The 13,504-nt window shown below is 40.1% G+C and overlaps 1 protein-coding gene across 4 annotated transcripts in view; it reads right to left on the bottom strand.

The window, feature by feature from the left end:
• Positions 1-31: 31 nt before the first annotated feature.
• Positions 32-13,504, bottom strand: part of DCAF5 (DDB1 and CUL4 associated factor 5) — a 76,259-nt gene continuing 62,786 nt past the window's right edge. For all 4 annotated transcript variants that reach the window (XM_010574166.1, XM_010574170.1, XM_010574169.1 and 1 more), the window contains exons 8-9: positions 9,208-9,335; positions 32-2,591 (exon numbers count right to left, since the gene is read on the bottom strand). In XM_010574166.1, coding sequence (XP_010572468.1) covers positions 786-2,591; positions 9,208-9,335 — 1,934 coding nt within the window. In that variant the 3' untranslated portion in view covers positions 32-785. The remainder of the gene's footprint in view (positions 2,592-9,207; positions 9,336-13,504) is intronic.

Below are 13,504 nucleotides of genomic sequence, written 5' to 3'. Positions count from 1 at the left end.
CCTTGGTTAGAGTGAGGCCTACAGCATAATGCCTTTCTCTTGCCAAACAATCACATTTTAGTATAGTGATGAAGCTGTGTTAGTCAGTTCTTTTCTTTAAAAAAAACCCACAAAATTGAATGTCACCATGGGAACAGTCTAAAGTTGATTTTGGAAAGAGGCTCATTTCCTATAGCTTTTCTGTTGGCATAATAATAATGTCACTGAACTGTACCAGAAGCAAGTGCTTTATGAAGTATCATCTCTAAAGATACCAGTCAGTTCTGAAAATATCCTCCCTTATGGTTACATTTCTTTCAATTCTGAAGCAGAATCAAGGGCCCAGAAAGGTTTCTTCCCCGTTTTCCTCAACAAGAAACACACCCCAAGCTACCACCAGTGTGATCTAATTCAATCATTCTTCAGCCTGCAATGTGTAATAAGTGTCAGTATGGAAAAACTCCTTCTTAGAAGAACAATTAAAATTTAAAGCAGTCATCCTGGTTGGCTGGCTGAACAAACGACACATGTTCACACAAGAATAATTCAGTCAACCGTCTTAATAAGGATTTACTTTAAACAGAACCTTGTATTGGTACACTAGACTCAGTCTCATTAAGGAGTAAGTTGGATTTTTATACAGCATGAACCACTGGCAATCTAAAACAGACCCACTGAAGAATGGAATGGAGAATCAAACGCAATGTTTCAGACCCAAGCTCTATGTGCCTTTAATACTTTCTTTTTCCTTTTCCTTTTTTTTTTTTTTTTGAGAGAGTGCACACTATGACAGACATTTGCATTTATCATGTTTTTAACTTCTTTTCTAAGGATGAACTCTCTGAATCTGCATCTTCCAACTCCGCTCTGTGTCTTTTCAGTCCTCCGAGAGATTGAGTGCTCTCACTGCCTGTAGGTTGCAAGTCAGCAGTATCCTCTCTTGTGCTCACAGTGTAGCTGTTGGAGTCCATTTCAGACAGGCAGCAGTCTTTGTGCAAGGTCACACCCATCTGTACAAGGTTGCCATTATCAGCATTTGAGTGCACCTGTAGTCCTTGTGTCACAGTCTCCTGCTCTCCAAAGCTCTGTCCATTGTTGAAGCATGAAGGGCGAAGATGCAAGTGGCCGTTATTGTGGTTAACACAGGAGGTGTCGAGGCTCCTCTCCTCACTGTCATCAGTCTGGTTTCTGGAACAGTGACCTGACATGCTACAGATGGCAACAGTGGAGAATGGAGGGACCAGTGAGTGATGGCTTGATGCTGGTTGACAGTTCTGACTATTTCTCTGTTCCGTAAGTCCTGCAGTCTGAATGCAAGGTTCTTCAGTACAACTATTTAGCCCTTTGCAGTTAGGTTTTCCATTGAGCTTTTTAGTCTCAAAAGAATGCTCTATACCTCCACTGCTAGTGTCTTCAGATGTGTTTTCTTGACCCTCCATCCACCGCTGATTGTCACATTCATGAGCTTGACCATTACTAGAATTTTCTATCAAGCCACATTCTTTTAAAGTTTCTTTGTTGTGGCTTTCAGTAGAAAGAGCTGGGGAACCTTGAGGAACTACTGAAGTCAAGTTGCTAGCATCCTCCTTATTTAGCAAGTGTGCTGTACTGTGCCTTCCACTAGTTCCTGGTTTCCCTTCATCATTCTCTCCACCTCCTCTGGAGGATTCACCATCTTTAGTAGCTGAATATGATATGTAAGAATAATGAAGCCATTTGTAAGCTTTGTAAATCTTTCTCTCCACTGATTCACTGTCTGAACAAGGAGACGTCCTTTCTTTGAGAACTTCTTTGTTGGCTGAACTCCTTTCTGGTGAAGAAGCTGGAGAAGAAGAAAGATCATCTACTTTGATCTGGGGGTAATCATAGATGTCCTCACCTATGTAGGGGGCCACATTCTCTGTGTTAGTGCTAGTCCTTTCCTCCTTTTGCACCTTCTGTCGGCGCCTCAGTGCGTTGCGTTGCCTCATAGATGTGCGTCGTTCGTTCAGTTCCTCTTCATCTTCTGTACTGCTGCTACTGGAACTGCTGGATTCGTTCTCCTCAGGACTTGGGGACCGTGGCCGTGGGAAAAGGTCTGTATCTAGTTCTGCCTCACAGGTATTCTCATCAGAATCAGACTCATTGGAAAGGGCCAGGAGACGTTTATCCTGATACTTCCTCAGTGCAGAGAGCCGCTGTTGACGGGAAGCCATGTCTTCTCTGGCTGAGGGGGATTCAGTTGATCTTAAGGCCCTTAAGTTATAGGCAGTTTCATCGGACTCTTCAGCCACATGTGGTGGGGAGTGATGCAAAGAGGAAGAGGACTCTGACTCGCTGTAAGCAGAGCGCTCACTTACTCCTGCATGGAGCTGCAGGATTGTGCTCTCACTGAGGTCGCTGTCTGAGTCAGAACTCCAGCCCTCGATCTCCCGGCGCACCAGGGAGTCAAAAAAGGCCATCATCCGTGGATCTTCCTGGACTGACTGGTTGGCATAATCATGGGACAAACCACTACCACTGTTCAACACAAGACTGATGTACTCTTCATGAGTGTAGAGGCAACGTGAATCATCCTCAATTCTACCATCCAGATCCCCTGTGCAGTCAGGCTGCTTGTAAGGACTCCAGATCTATAACAGAAAATAAAAAAATACGTATGTCTTTGAATTCATAAACTACTACAAGCATTTGAAATAGAACAGTAGTGCCAATACCCAGAACAATTGCAAGTTGCAGATTGTTTTTAATAATTCTTATCGCTCGGACCCATACTTACAAGTATTCCAGAGATGCGGGGCTTTTTTCTCTCCCTTTACAAATGTTTTGCCTGCATCTACTTCACCCATCCAGAACTTAAAAGGTCTCACACTGCAGGTTATCCATCATTTCAATATTTCATTATGTAATATTTCCCCCAAATTGCAGGGCTCTATTTTTATGTAATAGGGGATGCTTACTCACTAATGGTTAAGAATAGTTTGTTGCCTACAATACAGTCTTAGCACTAATGAAGGCACTTGTTTCCCAGGAAACTAGAGTTGCCTGTGCCAGTGATTTAGAGTAACATTTCATCCAGCTGCATAGTCAGTCACACCTTATCAGCAGGCAGGGAGCTGAATGTATGAAGGTGAAAAGCAGAGCTGCACCACTCCCTTTAGGGAACAGTTGTGAAGGAAAGAAAGCATCCAGAATCCTCTCGAGACACTGCAGCTGTTTTAGCGGGGAAAGGTGAAGGAGAAGAGTTTTACTGAAAGCTACTTTTGAAGTGAAGAGAGGGAGTAACATTGCAAAGTGTAATGATTTTACCAATAGCAACAGCCTTGACTGTGCTGTCCTTCTAGCCTTCCCTCAGTTTTCCTGGCGTGGAGAGGAAAAGGAAAAAAACAAAACAAAACAAAAAAACACCAAAAGAAGATTCACCAATATCCCTAAGAAACTAGTAATCCATAGCAAACATAATAGTGGGATCTCCTCACCTTTCTCAGTTTTACTCACAGATTCAGGGGCAATATGATTAAGGCATTCATTGGACAACCACTACCAGTTTATTCTAGATCAATGGTTAATGTGATGCATAACAGTTACTGTAAGCAGAGCTAGTATGTAGCTTATCCACAATACTGCCTTACCGTTCTGCTTATAAAATATCTGATTTCAGGCATGCTTTGGTTTTACCGTACTAACAACCTCGGGGGGGGGTGTGGGGGTGGGAAATCTATGCCAGCTGTCTATACCAAGGTTGGCCTTTTGGCAAAAACATCTAACTCTTTTCCCAACAGAAATTAGTCAAGTTTTGCTCCAAGTAGACAAAACCATTAACAAAAAGTGTGTTTTGCCTGTGTAAATGGGGTAATCAGCACTCATCTCACAGATGCGTAGTTAACACATGCAACATAATCTGATACTACCATGACAAGCACTATTAAAAAAGCCCACAAGATTGCCAACAATTCTGTATTCCCAGAGATTTTCAACAGTGTACACTAAGACCTTACACCTTTAATACTGGAAGTAAAACAAAATAAATTCTCTTGCAGCTACCTGTTCAGCACAGCCAAATTTAAGATGTACAGGTAACCTTTATTCTGGAATGCTCCCAAACTTGACTGCCTTTACTTTGCACCCTCTGTAATTTATGGTTAACAGAACTTCCACATATCATCTGGCTACATAGATAAAAGAGACACTGTTCCAAAACTAAGGTGGGCTGCAGATACACCTTTTTCTGTATGGCAATCATTAAGCTGCTTTTCAGAGCAAAGGCAGAGGAATGTTACATCGCGTTACAGTACCCTGTTCCTAGGAACATGCCTCAATACAAAGGTGTATTTGCTATTTGTACTTAATTGCTATTTTGACTAATCGCAGTACTTAAGCGAATTCTCTTCAAGTACAGTTCATTAATATAATACTTGAAACCAGAATGAAGACAGCCTCCACTGCTTGGTTCAAGCACTGCACTTACTAGACACATAGCTCAAGGGACAAGCATCAGATTTGGATAAAGATAACAAAACCCAATCTAAGCCCACGCTATGGTTGATGGAAGTCTATGTACTTAACCTTTTTGAATTATTCAAGAGAACAGAAAGAAATCTCTTTTCGTCCTCTAATTATTTACCATGCTCCGCTTCCTAAAGACAACATAGGAAAGTGTCTTCTCTCAGTGAATGCATGCGATTGTTGATCTGGGGATATACCAAGTTTTTTAATAGAAAAATAGAACTCTACTTGCTCAAAAGACTATTCTGAGTTGCTGCCTTCTTGATCATTTAACTAGCTCATGTCCAGTACCTCCTCTCATAATTTATCAGATCTTTTCCCCTCTTTGTCTCACTGCTGAGCATTTCAGCAAGTAGATCAGATCTTTTTGTATTTAAGAAGCATGTCCCTTTTTGTAAATGCTTCATGCTGTATGCCTGGACAAGCAGGCTGGCATGCCCCTTCCTCAAGTAGTCTTAGCAGTGTTAGATTGATCACTAGTTTTTTTATAAAAATTCTTTTTTTAAGTAAGAGAATTAGAAAATTCTTAGATTCTGTATGAACCAATATAAATAGAGGAGAGGCAGTCTGCTCTTAAGTCCCTCTGGGAAAGGTCTGTTTTATAACAAAAAGTAATCTAAAAAGGTACATAAATTGTGCACAGAGAGATTCCACATCCTTGTTAGTGCTACCAGATCTTTCTGCTCACTCTGCAAGCATCAGAGAAAATACAGCAGTGTTAAATATTGAAAAGATAGCTACAAAGAGTCCATAGTGAGGCTTTTCCCTTCCAAGACAAATTTGTTCACAGAGGAGGAGTGAATATTAAAGACAAGACAAGGGAATTCAGGATGAATACCTGCTTGTACAGGATCAGATGTCTCTGGAGACTGATATTGCTATTTTTTAGACATTTTGCTGTGAGGGAGTGTGAGGGCCTGCCTGAGTCCCAGAAAGAAATCAGACTAAAAATCTATCCTTGGCAGAACCAGGAAGTCTTTAAACAGGCAGCAACTGGCGCAGTGCTCTCTGTGGCATCTGAAATGGGCTTCTTTGTAAATGGCATGCTTTTGCCTTTTTCTCATCCTCTGACTGATGCCCTGTCGAGGAATAATGTGAGCAAATTGGAGAAAACAAGTTGGCAAATCATCCCACTGAAGCAACAATCTATCAAGAATTTATTTCTCTGTCAGAGGATTAAGGAGCTGAATATTACTCACTGATGCCCCGAGTACGGATATAAAAATAGGAACAACAGAAAAGGGGAGTACAAAATTGTTTCTCTACTACAGCAGAGATGCTTCAGAGAACATCTTTGAATTGCTTGTGCTCCATGGTGGCAAACCCCCAAATTTTAAAACAAAAAAGTAGTTATGCCCATAGCGTGAGAATAATTAAAACCAGCTATATTAGATTATCTGATTAGGCAGAGGCAGCTAGCCACAATGACATGAATCTGTCACCATAGCAACATGGGCAAACAGACTTTGCTATCTTTGATATACTGATGATTTTTAAACAAATGGGACTATAACAGTTGTGCTCAGTTACACAGTATTCCATTTCCAATACAAACCAGTATTTCTTTCTGAAAATCCTTGTGCACTTTATCTATTTTATCTTTTCTGGAACTGTCTTCCAACTGCTAATTCTCCGTGGCCCTCCTGTAAGCCCCACACATCAGAGGGAATGCCTCATTTATTTCTCCTGCAATACAATTTGTTTTTCTGCCAGCACAGCCCAATGTCTCACACACTTAACTGAGGGGAAAGTGGTATTTTTCTGTTTTATATTGCTTTAGCCCTCATGGTGAATACTTGCTGCAAATTATCATTGTAGTTCACAGCTGTGCTTTTCCATACAATTTTACTGAGGTTCAGGTTTCTGAAATGGAGGGCAACGAGCAATTCACCTGGGTTGATGTGTTCAGAACACACTTGCCTGGAGTCAGGGCTTCTAGTATCCTTTATTAATGATCTTGTTGAGTCTTATTTTAACTTTCTGAAACATCCTCACTTGAATATTCATACACACATACCCCCCCCATCTTATCGACAGTATTCTCAGTCCTAGCAGAAATCAAACCCTAAACCACCGAGTTACTGAATTATATTCTTGCAGGTGCTTTACAACAAAATAAAACTAAAGCAAAAAAGCCGATAACTACAAAGGTCAAAATCATCCTTGTGAATACTACTCATTTCAGCAGGGCTAGGCCTGAAATGAATTTGTATCTCATTTGCAATCAGCATTAAAATAGCAAGTGTGTTGGCAGAAGGACGTGGAATTATTGAATGGCTTGTCTGTATCATGCCTTGATGCTGGTGCTACCAGTTCCTCACTTCTAGAAATACCAAATTTAGGCCAGCTAGTCTAAAAATTAAGGGTTCAGACAAACAACTACTTGCATCTACATTTTTAATTCATCAGAGTTTCTGCAACAGAGGGAATGGAATGCCAGCCAACCACAGTGAAGTTATCTTCTATGATTTAATCCAGAAATTTTTAGAAGACACTTGAAGGACAGTAAAAGGAAAGACGCTTCTTAAGGAACCGATTAAAACAAAAAACAAAAAACCAACAAAACAAGAAAATATAAAAAACCTAACTACAATTTTTATTTATGGCTCTTCCTCTTGTCATCTCAACTTCTCTGAGCAAGCACATCGAACATTTATATGGGGGGAAAAAGATAGCCATGCAAGAGAAGGAATTGTGTTCCCAACAGTTTTTAATGCAGTAAATAGCCCCTCAGAACTGCTGATATTGTTTTTCTTGTTTTTCCCTTCTGCTAGTGGCAGTTACTAGCCTCCAGCCTATCTGTAGTAGTAGCTGGAGTGAAGAAGAAACCACCATTGCGTGGTCACCTGCAAACTGCTGTTCACTAAGACAGTACCTTTAAAGAGTGAAGTCATGCAGATCAGACAAGATATGAGCCTTAAAACAACCTGATCCCCAAACAAAGCATATCACAAGCTGAGATAAAATAACACACAACAAAACGGTAAGAAGTTCTGGCTTGCTAATAAACTTAATACATTAAACACCTTTGCCTTAATTTGTTTCTAGCTTGCAATGTTTGGGGAATTCAGGTCCTTCAAAGCAGCTACACGAGTTCCATTGCACATACTGTGACACAACAGGCGTTCTCTTCTAAGGAAGCATTCAAGCAGAGGTGTCTTTGAAAGACTTACCCAACCTGTGACTGGAGCCTTAATCAAACTAACCTTTTAATCACCAGGCAACCCCCCCCCCCAAAAAAAAACCCTAGCAGAAGTACACAAAAGCAACACAGGGGATGTTTATACCAATGCTAATCCAACAGTCTAAGCACACTCATGCAGGAAGGATTCATAGGGTGAAGGGTCAGCAGATCTAAAATCCAAAAGGGAGAATTCAGGCTGCGTGAATCAAGTTCCCAAAGCAAAAAAAATGCCTCTGGCAAAACTGTTGTTAAACAGTGGCAGTCTGACTGCTTGGAAAATGAAAAAATCAGTGAGCTGCTAAGAATGTTCAATGCACTTTTGTTCAAAGCCTGTATTTGATAGATTTATGATCAAATCTGTCAGAGGGACATAGGTGAAGAAAAAAGTAGAAAAGCAAACTAAAATACCAGTGGAAGATTGAAGAAAAGGAAAGCTGAACTGCAATCAGAACCCAAATGCTGATAGTAGCTGTAATGCAAGTGATGCAGCTGGGCATTTGGCCATGGTTCGAGGGTTTTGGGCCAGTCCATAAGTTGCAGACCACTAAAACGTTCCTTTGCAAGACAAGTTCATTCAGTCAACTTGTAGCTGAGTAAAGCATTTACTAATACTCAACCTCATTTATAGCCACATACAAGTAAGACTTTTATGAAGTCATTCACCAAATAGTTAGAAGCAGCATCCGTTCTCATTATCCTACTTAAAAATTAAATTGTTCTGGTTTCTTTCATCTTGTTGCTAGACCTAAATTATAGCAAAATTTCTACAGCAGCAGAATGCAAAGTGCATTAGTGTAGCATAATTCTCTGCCTCCCCACCCTCAACTTCTGCGATTAGAAATGACAAAAGAGTTTCTGCCTTGCTCTCACAACATTGGCTGTCTTTCCTTAAGGAAAGAAAGTTTCAGAACCTAACAAAGTTTCTTACCTCTTTACATTCTACATAAAAAGGCATAACCTTTCTAAAACTATGGTACATTGTTAGAGGATTCAGAAAAGACATATTGTGGAAGGTATTAAGAGTCTTGTTTCCTCTGGAAGCTACAGAAAGGTATGTTGAATTGATTCAATGCAGAAGTATGTACAAAAATTAAAGAAGGGTTCCTGAGGCAGTATTTGGGCCAAATTCAGCTAGGTCAGGCTAGGCTAAGGCTCAGTGATACTCTTTGGAGAGATTTTTATTAAATTTTAGCACAAAGTATCAGAAGTCTTAGGAGATCACGTCACAGCTGTGACCAAACTCTCCCAAGAAAGACTGTTTGCATGATACTTCAATTAAGTACGGAATGAAACTGGAAAAAAAATTCCTTTTCAAGGTACAAATCCAAAAAACTCTGATCTTATCCCTTATCTCCAAAACCTTTACAATTGAAATGGAGTTTAAAGTTGAAATGCCCAATTAAAAATTTGCATCAGTGTAGCCAGCAAATAAGACGTACCACTTTACAAAAGAATAAGATGAGAAAACAGGATGGGTGTGGAAAAGAACTATGCTGAGCAAAACAGAGCATTTCTTCCTGATATATTGAAAGAACACATTTTCTGATAATTACTCTTACCTTTATAATCTTTTCAACTCCAGAAGAACAGATCATGTAAGTGTGAGGATTAAACCGGACTTGGTTTACAATTGACCGATGACCTTTCAATACCATAAAAGCACCATTGACGACCCTGCCAATGCCACCTAGGGGAAAAACAATCACACACTGAAATCAATAATTGAATTTTCATATTGCTTTCATTCATTATCATTTTAAGTCATATTATATTTGACAATGCTTTCCAGCTTTATTTTGCAATATTTTAAGGCCTGTGTTGGGTGCAGAATTCCAGTTTTATGAGCAATGCCTCTATGAAAAGCTTCAAGTTTGATGAAAAGCATCCTTCCTGCAAATTAGGACTTGGAGGCTAGCTTTAGTTCAACTATCTAAACAAACAATGAAGGTTTTTGACCTAATATGACAAGTATGTGAATAAGAACAACATACATACTTAATGAAATCACTAGTGAAACCATAGTGCCTCAGGCATGACACTACTCAGTTTGTAAATTTGAAGCAGAGACAAATAGAGGTTGACTTTTTTAATAGCTATACTCTTTTTTAAATCAGCAATTCATTACTGTTACAGTTAACTCTAGTCTGATGGGTAGGAATCTAAAGGAGGCAATCTTCAAAGCTACTAATCTGAGTTACTACATTATAGCTGGACTTAGTATAGCTTTCCCTAGACCAGGATCTATAACAACTCATTTCTGTGAATCAAGCTTAGAGAAGGACCTGAAATAACACATCTGACCAGTGGGTTATATCATTCTTTGTCACAAGGCAGGAAATTAGCTGAATTGGAATGCTTTTGTGCTAATGGTAAAATTCAAAACAGAAGCCAGACAACTTTTCTGCTTGGTCATTGATTCTTACTAGGTCTATACACCAAAGCAAGAAACTGTCACACTGTAATTTTTTTTATATTCATAGATTCACACAATTAAAACTATAAATCTGTTAAAAACCACACCTGTGCATCTGAATAAACAAATGTCAATCAATGTACTATGATTAACTTCAGTGAAAGAAACCAAAACTCTTAAAAGAGGGGAAGTAAAAACTTAAAAAAACACTTCAGAAGAAAACAATGTTGCTACTGACAACTTCAAAGGTCATAAGCACACCTTACAGAACGTTAAAATTATTTCATTAGCTTCTGTGCTACTTACAGTTGTCTTAACACTAAACAAGTAAACCTTATGTTCTTCTTGCTGAAGATGTTTGCTATCCTCCTTTGTCCCCAACAGGAGCTTTCAGCTGCAAAAGCTGCTGGTTTAAGCCCTAAGCCCAATGTTGAACAACTTGTCTTCTAAAACAGAGAGTCAGAGTTCTCCTGCAATGCACACTTCCTAAAGAAATACTTGCATTAACACTGAAAAGTAGCAAGATAGAAAGGTCAAGAAAAAAAAAACCAAAGGAAAAAAAAAGGCATTCCTATATCACTTTCCATTTGTTAGGTTACATAAATGATAAAAAACTGCAGCTAGTGAGCTTGTATTCATCCCCTGTCCTCTTAGAAAACGTACTCTATGCCTCCCATTCATTATAACTACACTCTGAAGACCAGACTGATGTGTACATGGTGTACAAACCACGATAAGGATTTTGAAATGAGGATTCATCCAACGCCTAAAAATCCACAGTCAGATCTTTTTACTGCTTCTGGCAAGTGTTCTATTTGCACAAATCAGTTTTTGCAGACCAAACTGCAGTCTCATGGCACTTTGGGATGGAAAGATAATGTGCCTGAAGAAGGGAAAAGAGATGGCAAGTAACTCCAAGGACCAAAACACATGGCCATTTTCAAGGCTTTGGGTATCGAATAAAGGCTCATTTAAAATTAAGAAAACTTGAAAGGCAGACTATCACTCCAGTTAACTTCTAAATATGTTGATCAAAACTGAACTGAGACTGAGCTACCTGGAACGGTTCTCTTATTTGGGCACACCTGTATTTTCTGTAAGATTCAGAGAGAAGTTCTGCCACTGGAGCAAGATTTCAGCAGTGTAAGCAAAGTTGACTGAGAAGTAACTGACTGGAGCGCAAGTTCATTAAATGCCAAATTGGGCTCTTTTTCTTTTCCATCTTATGAGATTCCTCATGTCCTTTCATTCTACTCACCCTGCTAGACATTCATGACCACATTTATGGCTGATGGCAAGTTGCCCTACTCCCACAGCATTCCTTCTAGCCAAATCACAATTGTCAATCCAATTGCGTCTATCAAGCCAACAGTAGATGGTTACATCAAGCCCAGTTCTCAACACATTTATCTTGACCTAGCAGACAAATGTTCCAGGAAAGAGGGCCTTGGGAATGAAGAGACAATTTGCTTATGTTTCCAAGTCTGTAAGTAGTGCCTAAAACAAGTTTTAACTATCCACTGACTCTAGCTGCCTGAATTCAGTACAAAACAAGAAATATGCCCTACAAAACACTTCCAAAAGAGTCAGAAGTTAGAGAGACAATGAGCAAAGAAAGAATTATAATGGAGATTAAATACAAATTTAGGGCACCAATATCTTGGGCTGCATTTCCAGGTCAGTCATCAGCCTTTTGTGGTACTGTCAGCAGTGTGAATTAACCCATGGTTATTTTCCTAGTAAAACAGTTATGTAATGCCAGAACTGTCTTCTGGCATTAAACTTTAAATGTTTACCAATACACTAAGAGCACTGGATGACAAGTGCACAGCATGCCATGTCTAGAACACAGCTCTCCCTAGGCTGTAGTCAAATTCAAGCAGCGTCTGAAGCCCAGAAAGCCAGCCGTATCTATTCTGGGTTGCATAAAAAGCAGTGTGGCCAGCAGGTCGAGGGAGGCGATTCTCCACCTCTACTCCGCTCTCGTGAAGCCCTACCTAGAGTACTGTGTCCAGCTCTAGGGTCCCCAGCACAAGACAGACATGGACATGCTAGAGCAGATTCAGAGGAGGGCCACAAAAATGATGGGAGGGATGGAGTACCTCTCCTACGAGGAAAGGCTGAGAGAGTTGGGGATGTTCAGCCTGGAGAAAAGGCAGCTCTGGGGAGACCTTACTGCAGTCTTTCAATACAGGGGTCTTATAAAGAAACACAGAGGGAGACTTTTTACCAAGGCCTGTAGTGACAGGAGAAGGGGCATCAATTTTAAGCTGAAAGAGCATAGATTTATATTGGATATAAGGAAGAAATTTTTTACAATGAGAGTGGCGAGACACTGGAACAGGTTGCCCAGAGACGTTGTGGATACCCCATCTCTGGAAACATTCAAGGTCAGGTTAGATGGGGCTTTGAGCAGCCTGGTCTAGTAAAAGATGTCCCTGCCCTTGGCAGGAGGGTTGGACTAGATGATCTTTAAGGTCCCTTCCAACCCAAACCATTCCGTGATTCTATGAAGGAACTCCAAAGCCTTCTGCTTTAATATTGAAGTTCCCTAAATTCCTTTTAAGCTGTTAACAGTAAAATCAAAGGAAGCATAGTACCAGAACATAACTTCACTCCTCTTAGAGTGAAGATGAACTTCCCTACAAAGCCCCTTAAAACAACTAACTGACCAATTACAGGAAAAGTCCCCTAGGAGCAGATTACTGCAATCACAAATCTTAGCAACCAGCTTTTTCCAGTAGTATGAGAGGCTTTAATCATTTAAACCAAAAAGTCTTGACTTCAGCAATACTCTGATAATCTTTGTGTCAAATATAATAAGACTGCCCCAGAACCTCATTTTGGAAAATCCCTTGCCTGATGAAATTTTAGTCTACAGCCTCCTATGTGCTTAAGCAACATCCCTAAGTGCTTTAATGCAGAGCTTTCTACATCCTTATCCTGACAGCGGTCCCTTCATTTTATAGTAGCCCAGCAAAGTTGGTATCATATTACGTGCGTATCTGCATGGCAGACATATGCCTGTGTCCAGACTTGTCTGGAATCCCCCTGGTCTCTCAGCAGAGGCTTAGCTGCAGCCATATAGCTTCTAGCCATCTCACACTGTGAGTTAAATTTGCTCACGTCTGCTGGCAAAAAAAAAAGTGCATCTGTACGTTAAGTGGAGGTTGGCATAAGCTGCTCAAATTCCTGAGGCCATCTTCCTTTTTTGCATGTAATAATTTCTATTTCTTTTTGCTGTCTTCACTTGAACTGGTATTTTTATCTGTATTGTTCCAACAGAATTGACCTCTGCTATCCCAACAACATTCAAATTTTGCTTTTGAGATTTGGGGTTCTTTTTAGGGGATGGGGGTGTTGTTTGTTTGCTTTTGAATTTAGTGGCATGCGCAGGTCCTGCAAGTGTTTTAGCATGGCAGCTTTTCTATTCTTAGATAGTT

Source organism: Haliaeetus leucocephalus, unplaced genomic scaffold (assembly GCF_000737465.1).
Source record: "Haliaeetus leucocephalus isolate CR32 unplaced genomic scaffold, Haliaeetus_leucocephalus-4.0 Scaffold417, whole genome shotgun sequence".
Lineage (NCBI taxonomy): Eukaryota > Metazoa > Chordata > Aves > Accipitriformes > Accipitridae > Haliaeetus > Haliaeetus leucocephalus.
This window is presented reverse-complemented; position numbering and strand designations above follow the sequence as displayed.